The sequence below is a fragment of the Emydura macquarii genome, unplaced genomic scaffold (genome assembly GCF_026122565.2).
Source record: "Emydura macquarii macquarii isolate MOO-44397 ecotype Brisbane River unplaced genomic scaffold, CSIRO-AGI_Emac_v2 contig_2834, whole genome shotgun sequence".
Lineage (NCBI taxonomy): Eukaryota > Metazoa > Chordata > Testudines > Chelidae > Emydura > Emydura macquarii.
The window spans coordinates 5,566,110-5,589,773 of NW_027132971.1; the positions used below are offsets into that span (position 1 = coordinate 5,566,110).

The 23,664-nt window shown below is 35.6% G+C and overlaps 1 protein-coding gene across 4 annotated transcripts in view; it reads left to right on the forward strand.

The window, feature by feature from the left end:
* The window catches only part of GAB1 (GRB2 associated binding protein 1), a 135,516-nt gene extending 114,706 nt beyond the window's left edge, over positions 1 to 20,810 (forward strand). For 2 of the 4 annotated variants that reach the window (XM_067568020.1, XM_067568023.1), the window contains exons 7-11: positions 11,913 to 12,002; positions 14,331 to 14,424; positions 14,824 to 14,947; positions 17,678 to 17,800; positions 18,659 to 20,810. In XM_067568020.1, the coding sequence (XP_067424121.1) occupies positions 11,913 to 12,002; positions 14,331 to 14,424; positions 14,824 to 14,947; positions 17,678 to 17,800; positions 18,659 to 18,817 (590 nt within the window). In that variant the 3' untranslated portion in view covers positions 18,818 to 20,810. The remainder of the gene's footprint in view (positions 1 to 11,912; positions 12,003 to 14,330; positions 14,425 to 14,823; positions 14,948 to 17,677; positions 17,801 to 18,658) is intronic. The other 2 variants (XR_010923663.1, XM_067568021.1) reach the window with 2 other exon arrangements.
* Positions 20,811 to 23,664: the final 2,854 nt, after the last annotated feature.

Here is a 23,664-nt window from a genome sequence, read left to right on the forward strand (position 1 = left end):
TGAAAGCCTGTGATTTCTGCTACAGCTTACATATATTAAAAATCAACCAACAAAACGGTATAGATTGTTTAGGCTGATTGATTTGTGTTGTATACCTAAATATAAGTAAGATGCAAAGCAAATGCAGTGTCTTCTTAATCTCCTAAAAGGCCACCCAATAGGCTTATCTTGGATTTAGTGTTTGAATAAAGTCTGAGGTGAATTTCTACACTTGAGTTGCACCAGTGTAAATCCAGTGTCAGACTACTGACTTCAAAAGAGAGCAGAATTTGGCCCCAAATCTTGCATTGCTGTAACTAGCAACGTGATAATTGGTGACCTGACATTTAGTGGCAGTGAAACACAGATTGCTTTTGACATAAAGAAAAACATACCCAGTTGTATCTAAGGAACAAATAAGAGGAAACAGAATCTATCTTTCTGAGTTGGTTCTTGTGGTTACTTTTCAAATATGGCTTACTGTGGGATCATTTTAAAAGAGTGATACTAAAACTGGTTCTTTCCTTCTGCACTTTTTTTCTGATTTAAGATGTTACATGATATAGTTTATATGTGGTCATACCACAAATATGTAGACTTCTTTTAAAGTGTGGCTATATCTTTTTTTTTAGGGGGGTTTTCTATTTATTAATATCTCCTCACTGAATCTTTATTCTATAGAAGCTTCCAATATTTTCTTTTAAAATGTGATTTTAGGTGTATAACCATTTCTTGAAAAAGGGAATTTTATATGAAACTTCTCTCATAGATGATAATGATTGGTAGTTTTAAGTACTACAGTTGGTTCTGACCTGGCCACAGTCTTCCTCTCCCATGGTTGTGTGTTGGTTTGTACAGTACATGTGTTTTGAAAAATAAACAAACACCCTATTCTGTTAGGAAATTCTGAAACTCTCATTAAACATGAATCTTTGTTACAAATATCCCAACATATAATTTCTTTTTATGTATTTGTACGCAGTTTGAACAGTGTGTACGTTTTGGTATAGCAGGAGTAACATCATAAATAAAACTTCAGATGGCCATGTGGCATTTGTGTCTTTCACAACCTAAACCAGTCTATTACTGCACCACTGAAATATAACCTGGAACATCTTAAAAGCGTGGTTTTAGTTTGAAAAATGACTTTGTTCAAGTAGATCAGATCAGATAAGACCAGATCTCCACAGTTTACATGTAAAAATGATTTTTTGTTTGAGTTTGCAAAGTGGGAAGTTAGAAAAACAATCTGAAAGTCAAGCCTAAATTCTTTGTTGCCCATACCTCACAATTTCAAAATCCATGCATTCAAAATTCACAAGAACTTTAAAAAATAATTAATTTAGGGTTCTTTTTATTTGCCTTCTGGGTTTTGAGACTTTCACGCTGCCAAGCTTTTTTGAAATCACGAGGGCTAGAAATGCGCTTTCTTTTGAAATGGAAAGCTCACATAACAGGACATCAGAGGCTTGGGTTTTAAGAAAATGACAAATACCACAAGACTCAGAGTAAAATCACCAGAGTGGCAGCATTGCAATAATGCGAATTGTGCATTCAAAACTAACACTTCTGATTATGATGAGTGAGCTAGAGTAGTTTGCTCTCCCAGGGTTTCATTGGCTTTGTTGTAAAATCTATTGTTAATCAGTTTTGATTTGATTCAAAGCAGAGAGCAGATAAGATGAGAAAGAAGCTGCCAATTTTTATAGTTTATATAGATTATACAATTATGCAGTTGTACTCTTTTTCAGAATAGAAATATAGTTTTAAGGATACATTTGTTTTACGTTTTGATTATTTTTTAAAAGACAAGTATTGAATCCTTCTAACTGCTTCTCTCAGTTCCACTTGTTCAGTCAAGGTGGGTGTTGTTTCTGTTCAGAGAGAGAAAAAATTCTCTCTCTCTTTTTTTTTTTTTTTTTAACTGCCTTCTCTGTGACCCCAAAAGGAGATGATCATTGTTTTACTAGCATCTTTTGGCCTCAAAAGCAAGCACTTAGAACTGAACCCAGGTTTCCCCCATAGGTTAGCTTCTAGGAAGTATTTTAAATGTAATTTTTTTGTAGTTTCCATTGTTCATTGCCATGTTCCAGCAGTTCTTAATTTGCAGCTTGGCTGTTTGAGCTTTGAATTTCTGTTATAAAAAGCTGAAGGTGCGACATTAAACAGTTCCAAGTTAAGAGGTTTTTTTTTAAATTGCAACTAAATGCAGCTCAGCTGCAAGTGATGTTCTTCTAAGTGTTAGATAGAGAAGAATGAGCATAAAATAAAGAAGGCCTGGTTTTAAAAAAAACCCAAAAAACAACATAAACCAAACAACTTTTTAGGCTGTATTTTACTAAATGTTGTTAATGTCTGTAAGATGTACCTGAAAAATCTTGACAGGAGACGGAATGAAAGAATGCTGGTAGCATTTTCCTTCCTTTGTATTGTTTCTCTCTCCTCCCAACGTATTTATATAAATAGCTTTTTGATGTCTGTTGTTTTGAATAAAATGAAGCAGGCTAGGTAACTTTCAACATCCAAGTTGGAATGTTCCCCCTCAGCTTTTATGTAGCCTTTATAAATTGCTTGATTTCTCAGGACAAAGTTTTCTTTTCAAGGAGGTCTGTCATCTCACACATTTATATAAAACCCAAAGAGCTAGCTCAAATTGACGTTCCACATGCTTTATTCTGAGTGAAGCTCCAGAATCATTGATCAGTGACTCCCTTACAGCACTGTGTACTTGGAACAATATAAAATAGTTTTGTTATTGAATGCTTTCAGTTCAGCACATTTTTTAGGCTTATTTAAATATGGACATATGTAGTGTTAGCAGCAGAGTAGAGCTGTTTGAATGATATTCATTGAATGCCAGTCTTTGATTAATTTCATTGGTAGTCACTGAATAGTTGTGGTATTTGGCAAATATTTTATGAATCAATGAACCTTAGATCTAAGTTACAGTTAAAAGACTTATTTGGATTCAGATTCTTCCCTTTCTGACTCATTCTTCATTTCTGGAGTATCTAAACGTATCTTTGATGCTGTCAGAAATTTTATTTGGAAAAGGTAAAGATAGTTAAAAGAATTGGATAGTCTGGAAGTTACTGTCTCAGAATAACTATTTTATTCAGAATGATGCAAGTATACATAACTGATTTCTAGAACTGCTGGATATCCTTAGAAGAAAGGGTCAGTACCATCCATCTCACACCATTGACCAGACTTGAGGAAAAATTGATTCTGTCTCTCTCTGGTGCTATTAAGTAAATGAATAAGAATTTTGTGGTAGGAAGGGCCAGCACCTGTTAGTAATCACATTCACCTTGGCAGGGGATAGTTGTCGAGGAAACCATGATGGAAAAACAAACCTAGATGTTGTCAGAGTTCTGTATTTAGAACCACATGCCCAGGATCTGACACTCCTTAGGAAAAAGTGTTTAACTATTTAAGTAACCTCCGTACTACACATAGTGAGATGCCAAACCATAAATTCTGTAAAATAAGACTGAGCTGTGTTTTTCAGGAAAAAAAGAATAGAAATTCCAGAATATTGTCCTGGAAAGTCTGAAAACAGCTGACCCAAAATAAATACAAATGTAAATTTCGGTTTCCTTGAATTAGGTTTTTGAAAATAGAGACTCAAAAGTCCCATTCATTATACCCCTTGACCAATACTTTTTGTGGAGGGCAAAGCAACTGCCCTTTGGGACACCTGACTTGCTTGAACACTGGCTTTCTCTCCTTCCAACCCCCACTCTAAATAAGGCAGTGGCCTAGAATTCTGGCCTCTGATCTTTGTGTGGTTGTGAGGATTAGAGTCCTGTTGGTGGTGGCCAGGAAACTGCATTAACAGGCATGTATTTTTTAAATTTTCATCGTGTTGGTAGATTTATCTTTTTAATTTTAAGCCCTTGCATAATTGATTATTTAAATGACACTGGCATTTAAAATGGAATTTTCCTAATGGAACAAACCAACCAACCAACACTAGGACCTTGGTCTGAAAATATCCATCTTTAACAAAAATCTTAGATTTACTCTCTATTTGTTTTGCAGTGACTGTGTGCTGAGCTATACACAAAACTAATGAAGAGCTTAAGTGTCATCAAAACCAAAAATGTTAGGTCATTGCTTTTGCAATGAAAGATTGTTCCTGTCTAAACACTTGTACTTTTGGATGCTACCTTTTTCTCCATGCTTACTACACAAGACTAAGAAAGAGAAACACATCACATCATTTCTGTTTTCACTCTAAATTTTAAACCATTATTTGATACAAAAATAGTACGTGCCAATTGGATTACTCCTGACAATTTCTCAGACAAAAGGAGCATTGATAGTCTGAACTGCTGGGTGGAGAAATCATGTGATTGAGTAAGCTCTGACACTAGATCCGTAAGTACTCTTTCTGTGTGGCAGTTTTATTTACCACAGTTTTTCAGAAAACTACACTTCATCAGTTACCCTTCAGCCTGAAGTCCCATTGAACAATAGTTATATCCCAAAATAATTCACGTATGGATTAAGTAGACTCTGTATAGAACATTACATTGCCAACATACATTATATATCATTAAACAAATATATTTAACACCTACAAATATCTTAGATTATTAAAAACAAAAACCTTTCTCCGTTATTTGCCTTTTGTAGTTCATTAGTTGTTCTCACTTCTGTTTTATAATCCATTTCATTAATAACCATTTTAATTTTTGTTTCTTGCATACTAGTACAACATTCTAATATCCAGTTGCAGATGCTGCAACAGTATGTTTAAATGCAAACAAAATTGTTTGTATTGATTTTTATTGTTATTTTCATTAAAATTTTATATTAAGTTTTTGTTTTAAAAATAATTTACAAAACTTAAATTTTGGATTTAAATTGCAAGGCAAATGCCCCTTAAACAATATGTAAGATCCTTGGCTTTGTTCTCTATTATTGAACATTAAATGAATCCAAATCTAGGCACCTTTGGAGTACAATGCAGAACCCATCTCTTTACCCTCCCACCCCCAAAAAATAAAAGTGAGGAATAGACCCTCATCTCTCTTCAAAGACAGTCACCATGGCTCATTCAGCTCAAAAAGTAAACTATTGGAGTATGAGGTAATGACTTTTATGCTTCATGTTTCTTATAAGAGCTTCTTACAACCTGGAAGAAGCAAAGAGCTGGCCGCCCCCCTCCCCCCCGTGAAATCCACTTTGCAACACTTAATGGAATTTAATTAAAGTGCTTAGATGCATCAATCAGAGGCATGACAGAAAAATCTACGATAATGATAGAACTGATGTTTTCTAGGTAATGAATAGGAAGCCTGGATACTAATAGGTGCATAGAAATATATATTGAGAGAGAGAGAGAGAGAGAAATAATATGAATGGCTTTTGATGACAGAGCAGAGAGAGTCGTTTTTAATTTGTACAAAAATGTCTTCTACAGAAGCTTTAAATCTGATGTATTGAAATAATGGGATTGTGTTATTCTGGCAGTTTGGTAGCAGAACAATATGTTGCCACCAAATCATTGTTTTGGTTCCAAAGTCCTTGGATGCCAGGAGTTGAAAGTACTGTGGATTCAGTATGTTCAACCCTTGAGATGTGGGAAAGTACTTTGTGTTGCTCTTCCTGCTGATGAACAGAGGATCTCAAAGCCCTTTGCAAACACTAAATAAATTAAGATTGAGGTAAGTAAGTGTATATACCCTATATTACATAAATTGCAGCATAGAAAGTATGAGTAACTTGCCCAAGACCACATAGAATCATTAACAGAGCTAGAAATAACAAGTCATGGTAGTGGTGTCTGAAACCCAGCCTACCAGTCACATTAAAGATAGATTATACAATATTCATTGGTTAAATAATTTAATTACCACTTACCTCTGCTAGGTTTCTCACTTTTCTTTGGATCTGTGCTCCTTAGCTAAAGTACAGAGTGAAGAATTATTATAAATTGATTATTTTTATTAGCCAAAATAGCTTTTAAAACAGATTAAAAAATTATAAAAAGCAAAATAAAGATGGTTAGATATTAGTGTTCACAGTGGGGAAAAATTGACCACAATATGGGGTGTTAGTTTTCAAGAGATAATAAATCCGTTCGATTAATTCACAGTTTTATCAAAATCCTCTTATAAAGGCAAACTGTTATCCTAGTTCTATACTAGTATGAGTGGGTGATTTTGGTATCAACATGGAATTATGGATCTTTATTTATTTCCAGTCAAGTTTATATGCCAATTGAATTATGGAACTGCTTATATCAGTTGAACCAAGCAATTCTATAGTAGGATTTAGAAGTGTAGAAAATATATTTAATCATTAAAGAATATAAATTCAGTTCAGAATTACCTTGGCCAGGTGATACTCATAGCCAAGTTTTGCCACTGATACATGCACAAGACTGTCACACAGGAAACCCAGAACAAGACATGCAGGTAATAATTTTGAATCTATTCTAACTCCTCTGGAATTTCACCAGTATCATCAGGTCTTATGCCACTTGAACCAAAGTTCAAATAGTGGTTAAAATCTTTAGCTTATGAGCAATTCAATACTCTCTCTTTTTGTCTAAGAAGTTGTCAAGTCTCTTGACTGCAAAATCTATGTGATATTTAGGCTGAACTCTTTGAAATACTCAGCACGTCTCACAGCTAACTTGCTTCAGGGAAGTATGGCTTCCTGTTATATATAATACTAGTCTTAGGGCTTGTCTTCACTTACCTTGGAGATTCGGTGGCAGTCGACCGGAGTTACGCAAACTACGCAAAAAACTTGCTTAACTCCCGTCAACTTCTGTGCTTCTGTTCTGCGCGCCGTCTTCCCTGCACTGTGCCAGTTCCCATCGACGCAGCACTACGCCACTTGAGAAGGTGGTCTTAATACTTCGATTTCTGGATCGACTGAGCGGGTCTTCACTGACCGCTCAGTCGATCCAGATTAGTTGATCTGATGGCAGCGAATTTGCCGCCGTCAGTGAAGACATAGCCTTAGTTAGTGTAATGAGTTTCTACAGCCTCAACACCCTCAATTACCTATTGATTTAGCATAAACTTTAGATTAAGACTAAACTTGATATCAAAATACATGTATCCATCATACATTTTAGTCATTGACAAAGTTAATTCAGGTGTGTACTTTCTGAAAAGCATTTAGCTTAACATAACCATGTCATTACCTGGGTAAACAATACATGGGTATAACAATAATTTTTCTGTTTATCATTTGGAACTGGCATGAACCTAGGTTCTTCATCTCAGCTCTACGGTTACAATGACTGGTTTCTTAAGATAGATAGAAAGTTCATTCAGATGATTGACTCCAGGTGTTATGATAGCTGTAAGCCTATTCTCTTTCTGGATTTTGCAGTGGTCTCCTTAGATAGAACTTTAAAAGATAGATTTGATAGGCTGTTTGTCAACAATAAGGCTTTAGTTGTTACTAAGCAGGGGGTGCTCTTGCTGGTTAGCAATGGCATTCCCACTCAGACTCTTTCATCCAGATCGTCTGACTTCAGGAAGCAAAGTATTGAACAACATGGGCCCTTTATACACTTTCTGGAGGACAGCATGGCCTGCCTGGTTCCTCCTTTTGTCAAAGATGATGTGGGTGAATCTGAATGTGGCTCATAGTGACTCATAGCAAAGATTTTAAATGTCCAACCAGGATGCGAGTTTTGTCCCTTACCATCCAATGAGAAAACAATGCATCTCCTTCATGGTTTCTAGCAACTTTGTGTCTGTAACATTCCGGGATCTTTGTGCAAAACATCTTGTGCCATGCTAGTTTGTGTAAGACTGATGGTTTAGCTCTAGAAAGCCATCTCCTTTTTTTTATGGGCCCCTTTGTGATGTGGGCCTTTGATTAACTTTGCACTACCCCATGCTCATTCCATCATCACTTTAAACTGTCTGAAGAAATGTTAGTTTTGAAATTAGAGTGTTTATGTGACATTTCCTCACATTCCTTTATGATTCTGCTGTTGTTTAGTAGTTTATCATGTAGCAATATAAAGTCATTTGACCATCACGCAAACAAGTCAGTCACCAGTAGGAGGTAACAGTTAGTGAAAGCATATAAAATAGCTGCACACATCACTACCCTAGTACTTGATTACTTCCTACCCCTTGATAATAAGATGAGTAGGATCACCTTGTATGCAAAACTCTGTCTGTGTAACTACCAGTCACACAGTTAATCAGGCTGTGTGGTCATTTAGGCCTTACAGCATTTTGTTTGGTGAATCTTAAAGATTTATACTTCAGATTGACTTCTCAATATATCGGTTGAATATATCACCTTCTTTAATATCAAATGAATACCTTTATTAAAGATTAGTTCCATCCATCCATCCATAGATTCTAAGTCCAGAAGGGACCATTGTGATCATCTAGTCTAATAACACAGACTATAAAACTTCCCCAAAATAATTCCTAGAGCAGATTTTTTAGAAAAAAATCCAGTCGTGATATAAAAATGGTCAGTGATGGAGAATCCACCATGACTCTTGGTAAATTGTTCCAATGGTTAATTACGGTCACTGGGGTTTTTTTTGGTTTTTTTTTAAAAAGCCTTATTTCCAGTCTAATTTATCCATTGGATCATGTCATACATATCTTGCTAGAATGAAGAGCCCATTGTCAAATATTTGTTCCTCTTGTAGGTAGTTATACACTGTAATCAAGTCATCCCTTTATCCTTCTCTTAGTTCAGCTAAATAGATTGAGCTCGAGTGTATCATTAGAAGTCATATTTTCTGATCTTTCAATAATTCCCGTGGCTCTTATTTGAACCCTCACCAACAATTTTTGTACATCTTTCTTGATTTGTGGGCACCAGAACTGGGTGCAGGATTCGCATCAGTGTCAAATACAGAGGTAAAATAACTTCTCTACTCCTGCTTCAGATTCCTTTATTCATGCAGCCAAGGATTGCATTAGCCCTTTTGGCCACACAGTCACACTGGGATCTTATGTTCAGCTGATTATCTACCATGACCTTAAGTCTTTTTCAGAGTCACTCCTTCCCAGGATAGAGTCCCCCATCTTTTAGGTATGGCCTACATTCTCTTGTCCTAGATTTACATTTGCCCATATTAAAATGAATATTGTTTGCTTGCACCCAGTTTACCAAGTGATCCAGGTTGCTCTGTATCAGTGACCTGTCTTCTTCATTATTTACCACTCCCCCATTTTTGTGTCATCTGCAAACTTTATTAGTGATGATTATATATTTTCTTCCAGGTCATTGATTAAAAATTTTAAATAATGTAGGGCTAAGAACAGTTCCTGGCAGGACATGATTAGAAACACACCTGCTCTGTGATGATTCTCTGTTTAGAATTACATTGATCACATTTATATTTAAAATGGACAATCTGGTCCGAACTATCTGGATTATTTTGTGGTTAGGCTGTCTAGACAATTAAACTTTCTTGAACTGAAGGAGTCTCTTACAGAATGCCTTTAGATAGATTTAACTTTCTAATATAGTTTCTTACATTTAAAATGTGTCTATTAAGATTTGTGTTATCTCGTAATAACATTATCCTGTGCTATATTAGATATTATAGCTTGAGCTACTGTATCTTTATTGCAGATTTATAGATGTAAAGTATATACACTAGAAAAAAAAGTAAAAGAGAAAGTTACAGCCTAGCAAGAGTTTGTGGTTAAGCCTACCTAGCTAGCAGTTGTAGTTATTCAACCTGTGCGAAACACACTGAAACAACATCTGCTGTTTGATTTGTATTAAAGGATTAGGCCTAAAGTATGTCAAGATTCTGGCCTATGTGTGGATGTCTGGAACATTTTTGTTACTAATCATTTTAAACATTAAACAAATATAAACCAATATAGTGCTGTCGTTTTGAGTCTGCAGATAGCCTGAAACAATAGCTGTGAACACCCCACTGTCCAGCTCCTGGCTTCTGCCAATCTCATTCCCTTTTAAGTTTGATGATGACTCTTTACATCTTAACATTAACTATTTCTATCCTGTTCATTTGAGAAGCTAGGGCAGGGAAGGGAATGGTAATGAAGCTCATGGAGGAGGGGGCAGATTTGGGATTTGCTCCAGGGAGAGAAATGCAGAGGGACAAAAGAAGGAAAGAGACAAAAGCCATGCAGCTGTGCTGCTGTAAGACCGCTTGTGTAGCCGCCCTATGCCGATGGGAGAGCACTCTCCTGTCAACATAGTAAAACCACTTCAATGAGCAGTGGTAGCTGTGTCAGCAGGAAAAGCTCTCCCACCGACATAGCACTATGAACACTGTCATTTATGCTGCTGAAACTTATGTTGCTCAGAGGGTGTTTTTTCACATCCCTGAATGACATAAGTTTTGCCGGAATAAGTGGTAGTGTAGACATGGCCAAAGACAAGACTGGGAAAGGAGAAAGAGAGAAAGGAAGATGGGCAAGAAAGAGAAACAAAGGTATAAAATACAGTGGTTGTAAAGGGGTGCGTATCTTCCAAGTGTAACAATATATATGTATATTGTTACAGCCCTGAAGGGCCACCAGTCTCCCAGCAGCCCTCCCCCTGTTCCCCCACTGCAGCCAGACAGAAGGAGTTCAGCGAGGAGGCTGCCTCCCTCCTCACTGATCTCCCGTCCCCAAGGCTGCACGTGTCCTGTAGCCCTGTGCACTCCACTTGGGTTCCTAGGTACTGGCTCCCTTCTGCAGCCAGGGGGATGGGAGATCAGTGCTCGCCTCCCTCTGGCTCCAGCAGGGACACCAGTGCCTAGGGACCCAGGTGGAACACTTTGCTGTGCTCCCTGCTACAGACAGGGGGAGAAGAGCACTGATCTCCCATCCCCTTGGCTGCAACAATGCGACTGCACCGGTCTTTTAGCCATGCGGCAACATGCTCCGCCTGGGTCCTTAGGCAGCAGCTCCCTTCTGCAGCCAGTGGGAGGGGAGAGGTGGGCCACTTTTGGTCCCTTGGCCACAGGTTTGGAACCACTGATATATATATGAATACAACAATAAGACTCTGAATAATAAATAACTATAGGAAAAGTTTCTGCCAAATTGTTCAAACCTGGGTGCCTAAAATGAGGTTTCTAAATAAGTGGGAGCAGCAGGTATTAAGCACCTCTGAAAATTCAGACCCCCTTTTTTTTTATTTGGGTTCCTAAATATGGATTTAGGAGCCTGTCCTTAGGAACGCAGACCTGAAACACATGTCTGTAAGGTCACAGTTTACTCTTGCTCTTTATGCAGACCTCCTATTGACATCAGTGGGAGTTCTGCTGGATCAGAAGTATGCAGACTTAAGTTTATACTACAGCCCATGGCCCAGACTTAAACTTGGAATTAGTCCTCTACCGAATGACTCTGACACCGAGAGAAAGTCAGGTCTGCTTCCTCAGGGTCAGAGGGAAGCTTGATAGAGACCTTTCGGAGATGGGTCAGCAAATACCATATGAAAAAGACTCACAAAAGACTTATCTGGAAGAAAAATAGAGGAACTTCATGGGTTTTTAAGGTAGTACTTATAGAAGATCACTGGGTAAAATGGATTAATATAATGAAAATTAATTTAAACTAGCCTTTACTATTTCATTTTAACCTAAATTTTAAAGGATAAAATTCCATATCTTTTTAAATGTTCCTCAAACGTGGCAATTTTTTAATACAAAACTACTTTTAAAAATTGTAATTAAATGGAAATGTCTTTTTTAAAAAAATAGCTTTCTACCTTTTATATACATCTTCCTTGCCTCAGACAAGCTTCTTGCATGCAATGTTTTGTTCCTTTAGAATGTGATGCTTAAGCCCTAGCATGAGACCTAGCTGGACTGTAAAACTCTCCGTTAGCAGCTTGCTTATGCTTATGAAGTTAACCTTTCTGCAAGGGGTTCTGCTGCTTATTTACAGAATTCCATTTTTCCAATTATAAAAAGAACATTATATTAAGAGAGTCTTCTTTTTACCAAATAGGTCAAAGTCCTAAAATTTTAAGACCTAAACCACATGGTTTAGAGCGAACTGATTCACAAACCATAGGTGACTTTGCTACAAGAAGAAAGGGTATGTACTATAGCACTGCATGTTGTGCTTTGTTAAAAAAAAAAATGTATTTTTTTAAACGTTAATAAAGCATTGTCACTGCTAATGTTGTAATATAAGATCATAGACACATTTTACTTGCTAAACAAAATGTTTCCTGCTTAGGGGAAAAAACATCCTTACATCCTAAATAATATAAGTAAAGATTTACCAGAAATTAACATTTATACATACAAGTTTTGTTCTATTCCATTAATAGCCGCTCATATTTCAGATATAATTTTGTATCTGTTTATTTAGAAACAAGGGTATGTCATCTACCAGTATGTTGTTTGAAATAACTTCTAATTAAGATATAACATTGATGTCACAGGTTAATAATCTCCTGCTATTAGCTAAATGTCGAGATGCAGCAAAAGAGATTGGTCCTGTGACCATCTATTAGTACAATGACTTGATTTATATATTTTGAAGTGAGCATTATGAAGGTGAAGTCTGACTGGCTTATTGTAGGTATTAACTGTGTTGGTATCCAGTACAGCCACGTGGGTTAGAACAAATTACAAATGTCAAACATTATGTTTAAAGGCATGCTTCACCAGGTGCATTTAGGGCCTGATCCAAAGCCCATTGAAGTTGATAGTCTGATGCTTGCTGATTTCATTGGGTTTTGATCAAGCTGTTACTGCATTTCTACTAGATACAGCAGTTGTACTTGGGCTGTTGAATGTAGCTGCCATTCAGCCTCATGCCTTATAAAGCACTAGAGCTGTGCTGGTATCCACCATAGCCATTCATCCCGTAGTGTGTTCGTTGCTTAGATAAGGTTCAATTCTGTCACCGTAACTCATGCTGGTAACATGTACCTTATTCCTTAAGTAGTTCACGGAAATAAATTATTGCGACTTTTTTTTAAATCAGTGGGACTATCTGATAAAAAGGTGCTGCTAAGCATGAATTAATTTGGCAGAACCTGGTTCATTGTAAGTTACTGATGTATGTTGATATCACTTGAGCTACAAGTTGGCCACTCTCCTGCATTTTAACTGCAGTAGAAAACAATTTGGTGTGTTTAAGTCCAAAAATGACTTACCTGTAACATTTCAATTTTAAAAAGTATTTACATTGAAATCTGTGCCAAGGGCTGACTTTTTAGATTACCTTTTATCCTAAGACTGCCTCAAAATAGAATCCTCAGCTGTAATGAGTACAGTTCTGCTCCGCTTATAAGACCACCTCTGTTAAGCAATTGATTTTTGTCAGGCCCTCAGATTGACAGGTTTCATTGTGTATGAACTAGTTTTCAATTGGCTGAAGTTTGATCTTAGTAAGTAGGCTGGCCTTGCAGCAGTCAGATAGGCTGTCAACAATTCTGTGTAACTGATATTTAATTTTGTTTGTTTTGTGAAAAAACTCTAATAATAGCATTCATAATAACTTCATAACTACTTTCTCAAAATAATTTTTGTATTTTTTTATACATGGCAAGTTTGATAGAAGTTAAGATTGACTGTAAATAGACTTCCCTTGCAATACAGAAATCCACTGGGTTTTTATACAGCTCAAAATTAAGCTTAAACTTAATTTCAGTTTTAGTTTAAGGTGTGGTTCTACTCTGAAAATTGTATAAAAATGGCACTTTACTCAGAGTCCTATCACCTGTAGTTAATGATGCTGGTATGTTTCTACTGCTTTTCTCACAAGTTAAGCACTGCAGAGAGCTGAAAGACATATGGAAGATTGAGCTGGGTTCTATTCTGACTCCAGTTCATGGGCCTTCACTTTCATCTCTGCAGCCTTAACAATGGGGTTGTAAATATGTAAGTGAATTCAGAATTGGGTCTGCAGAGTCTTTATTATTGACAAAAGTGTACGAGCCAAGAAAATATTTCAGATCTAGAGTTTGCAGGGCTGACAATTTTTAAGTAAAAATGCAAGCAACCAACCAACCCTACTTTGTAAACTGAGCCAATTTGATAAATCATTGTGGCACAATCAACATAGAACCCTAGAGTGCCGTTTTCAGATGCCCTTTTCAAAATAGAATCACATGTTAATATTCAGCTTTCAAAATTCTCAAATAGTGGTAGCACTCATTATCCACATCATATTTATTTTGGAAAGTTTAAAATACAGACTGTGGTTCAGAAACCTCTTTCAGAACTGAACAACATTTCCTAATAAGTGTATTTAGGGGTTTATATGGAAATCTTTTACTCAGTGGCAACTTAAAATAAAAGTAATTTTACTGAGTTCTACATAATGTTTAGCCTTGGAATTGTTGCTGAACTGAAATTTGTTTTAAAAAGTTCTTTGTTTTAAGATTGTTTGTTTGTTTTTTTTATATAGTAAAACCAGCTCCACTAGAAATAAAACCTCTACCGGAATGGGAAGAATTGCAAGCCCCAGTTAGATCTCCTATCACCAGAAGTTTTGCACGAGAGTAAGTCTCTTAGCTTTTCTTACTTTAGAGGATTTATTATTTTCTTTTACTGGAGCATTAATGAATATATTTGTGATCTTTCCTTTTTTTTCAGCCTCTCTAGCAGAGACTGACACTTCTTTTCTGTGTGTGTGTGTGTGTGTGTGTGTGTGTGTGTGCGTGCATGATCGTGCACCCACATGCACGCATGCGCCCACGTGCACAAGCATTGTCAGATGTATGTACATTTGTTGTTCAGTATAATTTGTTAAATATAAAGGACAGTGTATAACCAGAAAATTCAACCCTGGTAAAGCTGACAAATAAGAGTTTAAGCTCTAATATACTTATTTTTGTTGTTTACCAGGAGTTTTAAAATATTCTAGTTTGATTGTTTGTAAAATAATTCCTGGTAATTAGCTCCTCCAGGTTTCCTATGTCTCCCAGACCGGATTCAGTTCATAGCACAACTTCCAGCAGTGACTCGCATGACAGTGAAGAGAATTATGTACCCATGAATCCAAATCAGTCCACTGAAGACTCAGTATGTAAAATCTACATCTTAACTACTCTCTTCCTGTGCAGTCCTTACTTTTAAATCATGCAAACACAAATCCTTCTTCCAGTTGATAAACCTTTCTTTTACATTTTCTGCATCCAAACCAAAAATCATTTCTCTTCATGTAATTTTAGCTTTGTTTTAATACTGTAGCAGTGAGAAAGTTAAGAGTAGAGTTGTTCAATAGAGAGCAAGGTTAGTATGCCTACAATATATGTTGAGGATAACACATCTTTTGAACAAAGTGATTTAAAATACGTTCTTTCCCAATGTCTGTGTCTCTTCCTTTCTATAATCTTTGTTCCTGGGCTAGGCTTCAATAAGTAATTCAGTTTCAGTGGAAATAAATTATGCTAGTATTCTCAAACCACACCAAAGGTCTTTTGAAAAAGAAATGTTACAAGTAAACATATTTTCAAGAAACATGGAAGGAACAAAAAAGTTGTAAGAAATCTCCATTGATATTTTCTGTTCAAGTTCTTCTGAAAATATGCATGTGTTTATTACACTGCTTTTTAAAAAAAGGAATGAGACATTTTATATATAAGGTAAAATAGTAACAGTTATATTGAGTGTCTACTTTTTTCTTCAGCAGTTTACTGATAGCAGTTTACTTTCAATACTTAGCTTCAGTATAGTCATCCAAGAAATTGTTAGCAAATGTGAATTGAATTTCATTTCACTTGCTCACATCAGATACAGTGTAGAAGTCGTTAGCTGTTTGTAGATTACATTTAGGTGTTCACGGAAATGTATCATGAGCGATGCATGTTTTTCCCAAATAGAAGAAAGAATTTGCCATAGCCTTTTAATATAAAACATTAGTAATAGAAACAGTCCTAAACCAAAATATAGTTCAGAGCACCGCTGAACTTTGGGAAAGTTCATAATATCTGTAGCCAAACTTTCCAACTAAAGCCTGTCTTACCTATTTTAAGATTTTACATAGTGCTCATCATTTAATATGTAAGTGTTGCTTAGATTCTTATTTAGTAGGGTTTACAATAAAAATAGTAATACTTCAAAGCACTGTGGAGGCATTAACTTGATCCTTACAACAACCCTGTGAGGGAGTTACTGGTAAGTAAGCAGTGATATATCCCATTTTACAGATGGAGAAATTGAGACATAGTGGTTGAGAATTACTTATGGCCATGCAGCAAATCAGTAGCCGAGTCAGAATTAGAAATCAGGCATTTCTTTTTCTTGATTCTGTGTTCAAGTCACTAGACCAAGATGCCACTTAAATTTAATTTTAACACTTACATGAATGCATTTAATTTCCTATCTAGAGGATTGGGCCATTGTTTATAATTTTTTCTACTTTCCTACATCTCTCATTCTTCTAGGTTATGGTACAGAAATCACTTTTATTTTCTTTTAATTATATTTTAAGACTTTGGTGTTTTTTTTGAATGGACACATCCTGCTTGTCTAATTGTGGGAAATATAGACCCTTTTCTATATAAAGAGTAATATGCTTTTATGCATGCCAGAAACAATGAATCAGACAATAATTTTATATTTTATAAATGACATATAGTAAAGCCCTTTCAGAGAAGTTCTTAACGAAGAACTCAAATGCTTAATTGACCCAGTTTTTTAAATCCTAGCCATTTGTATTTATCCATGTTACTTCCTACTGTTAAAAGCATTGGTGATAATGTATGAAATTGTGTAATGAAATTTAAAAACCACAACAGAACAAATGCTCCTAAATTAACCCTTAAGCATTTTCCCCCAGTGATCTTCAGATGGCTACAAAACTTTGTTTATAAAAGGCATATAACATTTTTGGAAACTTTTCATTGTTTTAACTACAACTTGAAAAAGGGTCCATAATTTTCTCATCCTTTTCCTGTCATTGACTTTAATGTATCTTGTTCCCACATGTCATACTTCTGTTTAATTTAGTTAAATGAGCAATATTCAGCATTTTCTTTCAAGTTGCTGTCAGCCTTACCCTGCTTTCCTTCTGCCTTGCTCTTCATTTTTTGCTGACTGCTGCCCTCTGTCTTCCTTTTTTTCTTTATCTTTTAGAGAAGAGTCCTTCTATTGTACTGTTCCTATAACACCTGTTAAGAGGGAGGGATCAGGCTGGGAGAGGACAGAGGAGGTGAGGTGGTAAAAATCTGGGCTAATTGAAAACTAGGTTCATGCAATACAATTTAGTTCATTTTTGGCAGCCCTGCCCAAATTTTCTAGAGTTAGATTAATTCTGCAGTTTTATCAACTGAATAATTCTTTTGGATTTTCATATTAATTCTAATGATAGTTTTTGAATGAAATGCAAAAGGTTTGTTCAAAACTTTACCCGTATTGTAAGGCTGAGTCTTTATCAAATAACTTTAATAATAATACAGTGAAATATAAAAGTCTTCATTTAAGTAATGTTAAACTTGAGACACAAAGTGCCAATCAGAAAATCCATACACCGTTGTTAGCTCACTTATGTGTAGGAATTAGACACAAACTTTTTGCTTAAGCTTGATTTTTTCCTGTCTTTTGACTGTGTCCCAAGATCAACATTAGTTAAACCTAATTTTTGTTTGTTACTTCATTAATAGTAGACTATAAAGTATGAATTATTTACTAGACCAGAAGATCTCCTTGATGAGTTTCCAAATTGTGACTATTTAGACAGTTTGAAATAGACTGAGTGGAATGTTAGAAAGTTCATTGTTGTTGACTTGATTATTTTTATTATAATTTCAGATTTTGTTCAGCAGCAACAGTCTGGATGGAGGAAGTAGTCCTATGGTAAAACCCAAAGGAGATAAACAAGTAGAATACTTAGATCTGGATCTAGATTCTGGGAAATCTACCCCACCTCGTAAGGTAAACAAAATTACTTTTTAAAAAAAGGTTGCTCTGTACAAAATTGAGCTACATGAAGAATGTATGAGTTATTGCAAATTTAGGTTGGATTCTAAAAAGAAAAGCAGCCCAACACGTGTCTTTTGTGGCCTGTCACAGAAGCTGTATTGCACCCCTCTGGGAAAGCTGTAATCTATCCTAATGATAGATCTGCATATGGCTTTTACCTTGGTCTGTCAAGACATAAGAGATGTCAAATCCTCAATCAACTTTACCCACAACCTCTTTCTGAGAGTTAGACATAATTGTCATATAGTTTATCAGTATGGAAAGTGCCTATGTCTACAACTTCAGTACACGTAGTGACGTTTTGCTTGAACTTTCAAAGAGTTAACAATAGACCAAGTATTTTCTCTCTTGGGATTTCTTCCCTGGAATCCCAAATCTTAATATTTTATACAAACCTTATCTCATATAACTGGGAGCTATTACATTAAAATCTTAAGCAGGTCGTGTTTGTGTCAAGCACTAAACTGATACCTTCCCCAGTCCTTTCCACTCTGATTTCCCTAGAGCTCTCAACCCTCAATTGTATTTTTTCCAAAATCAGCAAAATTGCAAGCTATTCTACATGATCATTATTGCCTGCTGTCTTGTTACAAAGTCTAAGTTTTTACCAGAGATGTCTTTTAGCGTTTTATTGTCCTCAAACATAGATGAGATTATGTTCAACAAAAACATATGCAATATGTTGAGTAGAGTAAGTAGTAGTATTTTTTTAAACACTTATTACACTTGTAGCTCTGTTGCAAATGAACCTGGCTTCATTTTATTATAAATATATGTTAACTTACCTTTCTCTCATTCTCCCCTTTCCAGAAAAAAAGCAGTGGTTCAGGGAGTAGTGTTGCAGATGAACGAGTGGATTATGTTGTGGTTGACCAGCAGAAAACACTAGCACTGAAGAGCACACGAGAAGCATGGACTGATGGGAGGCAGTCCACAGAATCTGAAACCCCAACTAAAAGTGTAAAATGAAAATTCTACTATTCCTCAAAGAACAAAAGAAGTGTCATTTATCACAATAAATTTTGATGAAAGACAGAACCATATCTGCCATGTTGCTTGACTGAATAGTACTTGGCAATTCACTGGTGTGTAGCTTCCTGAGTGAATAGATGAAAGTCAAAGAACGCTTAAAATACATCAAAGAAATCTAAGTCAAAGGATATTTCAAACACATCAAAGAAATCTTAAGATCCTAAATTGTGCCCTGTGGTCTGTGGATAATTCATAAAATGTAAAATAATGTGTAAAAATAGTACTGCTTTTGTTCTTCATTTAACACATTTGTAGTATTACTATGTTTATGCACTTTTTCAGTTAAAAAGGTGGTTCAGGTGTTCCCAGTTAATTAACTTTAATGCCGAATTCATTTTGAGAATTTTTTCTTACACTACTATACATTACAATTCTAGGTTAATTAAGCTACTTGTAGATATGGAAATTATGTTTTAACTTCATTTTAACAACTTAAAAATGATTTAGCGGAAATAGTTTCACAATTTAATCATCTACTTGAAATGTCAAGAGATATACATTAGTTACATACTGTTTTTATATTTAATACATGCAGAGAATATTTGGAAGTCTACAGGTTACCTTCCTAACAAAAATTGCTGTGAGTTAATAATAATGAACTATATTGGTTTTAGGACCTAGCATTCTGGCTTAAACATTAGTTATTAGTGGTGGAATGTCTATTGTATTTTATTAATGAGTGTTTTGTGTTCATTGGGTGAAGATTCTGCAGGGTGGGATCTTACACTTTTAAAGACTGAATAATTAAATGACAAGTAAACCTGCAAACCACTGATGGCATGCAGTAATGTTGTGATCTCACACTTATTAACAAGTAGTAACCTTGATATTATTTACAGAAGGTAGAATATATAAATAATCCGGTACGTACCAAGCACTGTTGTGCTAATACACTGATCAGGTTTAGACAATGAACTTAGTTTTATACTTCTTAGAAGTCCTAATGTTGGTTTTCAATTTGAAATTAATGGGACAGTTTGACATTCACTGTTTGTAGTACTAGCAAGATACTGTGATTTTTGAATTAGATAGTAATACAAATGGAAATACTATGTTTTGACACTATAGTGCCCTTCTTACATTCTTTATTTTACTTAATCTCCTGCTTGGCCTTATATTTAGATTCCTATGCAACTGATATTTTATATCTGGTTTTTTTTTTTTTTAAATAGATTCTATACCTAAGTGATCCCCTTGTTGCTTTTTCCTGGTACAGGATTTAAAGCTTTGTGTACTGTGATCCTTTTCATTCACTATCCCAGTTCCAAATAATACTCTGCCATGGTTTAGAAACATAATTTAGCTGTCAGGAAGAAAATAGAATTTCTTCAAGTACATAAATGTCTTAATAAATTTATTAATTATGTCAGGATTGAAAATTTACTAACACTTTTTTTTTTACACAGATTCCTTTAAATAAAGTGTCTTTTTGTCCACACATTTTAAATATTGAATGAGTGTACAGGTGTGTTAGTCTTGTTTTTTGTCACGCTGGCCTTAGTATTGTGCCTAATCTACCATAGGTTCTTTTCCAATCTACAGTATGTAAACTGTTTTATTCTGAACAAGGGTTCTTTTTAAATTAGTAATATTTTGATGCTTTGAATGTTATTTTTAAAAAAACTAAACACAATGCATTTTGAGTTTGAATTTTAAATAAATCAAATTGTTCAATTTTGATGTGTAATCTCTATCGAATGAAACCACAAAATAATAAAAAATAAGATATCGGAAAAGTCCTAAGTTACGAAACACAGATTTTTCTGTGAGGTTACTAGACTGGTTGCTAGATATAGTACACAGTACTTCTAAAAATCTAAACCTAAAAATATTTTCAAAAGCAAGTTGCCTGAGAAAAACCCCAAAATTGCAAAGTTGGACCAAATTCCTGTCCCGTTGAAGGCGATGGCAGTTCTGCCATGTTCTTGAGTGAAACTAGGTATTGGCTAATTATGACTAGACTGTCTTTAAAAAAAAATGGGAGCAACTATATCAGGCTTCCACTCATGCAAATCACTTTGAAGGACTGAAGCATTACTGTGCATAATTAGTATTGCTGGTGAGCAAACTTTCCTTATTTTCTTCACCAGTACTGCAGTTGAAGCATCTGTAAGTAAAGCATGTGTTTGGTACTCAAAGTAATATAGGGTAGTCTTATTTTGGGATACTAATTCCAGAAGTTTTATTGATATTATAAAAGCAGAGATGGTGGGGCCTGATACACCTCTCGCACTAATCCTGCACAAGTGTACCTCCATTGACTTCAGTGGAGTTACTCCCGTTTTAAACTGGTGCTAGTGGAGAATCAGACCTTTCATTTATTCTGAACAATATCTTTGGTGCTTATCAATATTAAGAGGGGCTCAGGGCCAAATTTTGCCCTCATATAGAAATACACACAGGAAGGGACTGAGGAGGCGTCAAAACACGGTTGAAATTCAGAGGGGTTTTTTAATTCTCTCGAGAGGTGGAAAAGTTTGTGGTGGGAAGGGGGGTCACAGAAGTGTTTGTGAAAGAGACATTCTTACTTCCCCTGGAAAGGGATGCTCCTCTGTCCCTCCTTCACTCCCTAAGAGTGTGGCTCAGTCAGGATTATGCACTATCACTTTTTCAGTATGACATTTTTATCTCTACTACTCTGCTTCTCAGTAAACAAGTACAAAGCTGAAGATTTCCTTGATTCTTTTAACCATTTCAGTGCTTCAGGGCCAATTTTTTTAAAACCTCGGTTTCCTAACGTTCCTAAAATAAATGGTTTTTCAGAGGTTCTGAGTGCCTATGACTCCTTTTGACATCAGTGCTTATCTTTAGGAACCCAAGTTTGAAAATTTTAGCAACAGAACAGATGAGCCTCTGACTTGGCAAAAGACATAGTTTGTGGCGCGTGATATATCTGGTGTGCACTTGCTATTTCATCACTTGAGTTACAGCTTCCATTTTATTAGCCTTTTGAATTCAATAATATCCATAATCTTAGTTTCAATTAGCAAAAATTGAGTATTTCTTTATTTTTTGTTTTGTTATTTAAAAGAGAAACTATCAAACACTATCTTCCAGACTCTGCAGATAGTGTGGACATAATGCTTTTAAAAATAATATTGTAGTAGTTTTCTTAACTGTTTTGAATGTTAATGTATTTTTCACATTCATAATTGGTATTCATTATTATCAGCTTGTATTCTCACAAGGAAATTCAAAGAGAGGGTGGTTTTAATATTGTATGGTGTACCCTGTCTCTAATAACACAACTAAAGTAGGATTGTGTGTTGCCTATTTGTTGTCATGCTCATCTGTTCTGTTGCTATGAATCTGACATTTTAAAATGTGCTGAATTCTAAATTTGGAGGAAGCATAGGTAAAGCTAAACTGCTGGCCTATTGTGATTTTGGTTGTTTACTTTATGGAGGCACTCAGGTACTACAGTAATGGGTGCTATTATAGGGACCTCAAGAGATGTGAATGCAAAAGGAGTTTGTCTTGGCGATGTGTTATGTTCTTTTCAAAGAACAAGTAAGCTATAGTTTGCTTTGTTGATATAGCATATTGTGAATTACGGGATGGATGCATCGTTCATCACATTATTTACAATGAACAATGGTGATTTAAGGCATAAAGCAAAATCTATAAAATAAAATAAATGCAATTTGACTCTAATCTGAGCAACTCAAAAATATTTTTCAGTTTCAAGGTAAGAGCTGGCTTCTTCTTAGACATTGAAATTTGGGATTTCTTAAGCAAATCTTCTCATAATTTTCCTCTTCCTTGAGAGGCTCCCTTGTATGCTTTAGACACTAAATAGAATTCTGCTTTATTTTGGCAGGGTTTTTTTTTGTTTTTTTTTTTAAGTATAGATTGGTCTATTACAGAATAGAGAGAGAGACACACAAATCAAAAGGAAGTTTATACTCCATGATGCCTAGAATACTAAGAAGCTGTGTTTTAAAATGTCTGTGTTTCAGTGTTACCGAAGGACATTATCTCAACAGTTTCTTTTCCGTTAAATACTAATGGCCACACTTTCGCAAACTATTGCTTACTAAAAACATTTCTTCACGAACTGTTGAAATGTGCAAACCACAAAATATAGTGTTCCTGGTATGTGAAAGGCCTATAGGGTAACACTGATGGAAAAGAGTGGAGACACAGAATTGTGTCCATTAATGTATTCTAACTCACTTCGGAAATTTATTTTGTACAAATACTTTAAATTTAGCTTTTAAAATATTGTCTGCTTATGGCAATGTTGACGCTGCCACACACGGCTTATGAGACAAATCATAGTCTTCCATTTTAATCATGTAATTTAGATTTCATTGCTCCATTTAGCTAAATGGAGGCCACAGGCAAGTCTAAAGCCTTCTCACTGCATTATGAGCTAAGTGAGATTTTTATCACAATTAAATTTAAAGCTTAGCTATTACTGATTGCATCAGTCAATTGTGTTGAAAGTATTTCTGGCTCTAAGTAAGAGCAGGAGTTCTCAAACTGAGGGTCGTGACCCCGCAGGGGGTCGTGAGGTTATGATGAGTGGGTCACAAGCCATCAGCCCCTGCGCATGCCGGTAAGGGTGGCATGGCGCGGGGGGGGGGAAGAATCATTACTTTTGGGGCATCGTCAGAGCCTGAAATATTTTCAAAGGGGGTCCCAGCAAAAAACGTTTGAGAACCCCTGAAGTAGAGCTAACACTTGTTAATGTTACATCGCAATCTTACAAAATTGTCCTGAAAATTTACCAGTCCTAGGGCAAATCTTCTGTCCCCTCTTTTACTATTAAAATTTCTTAT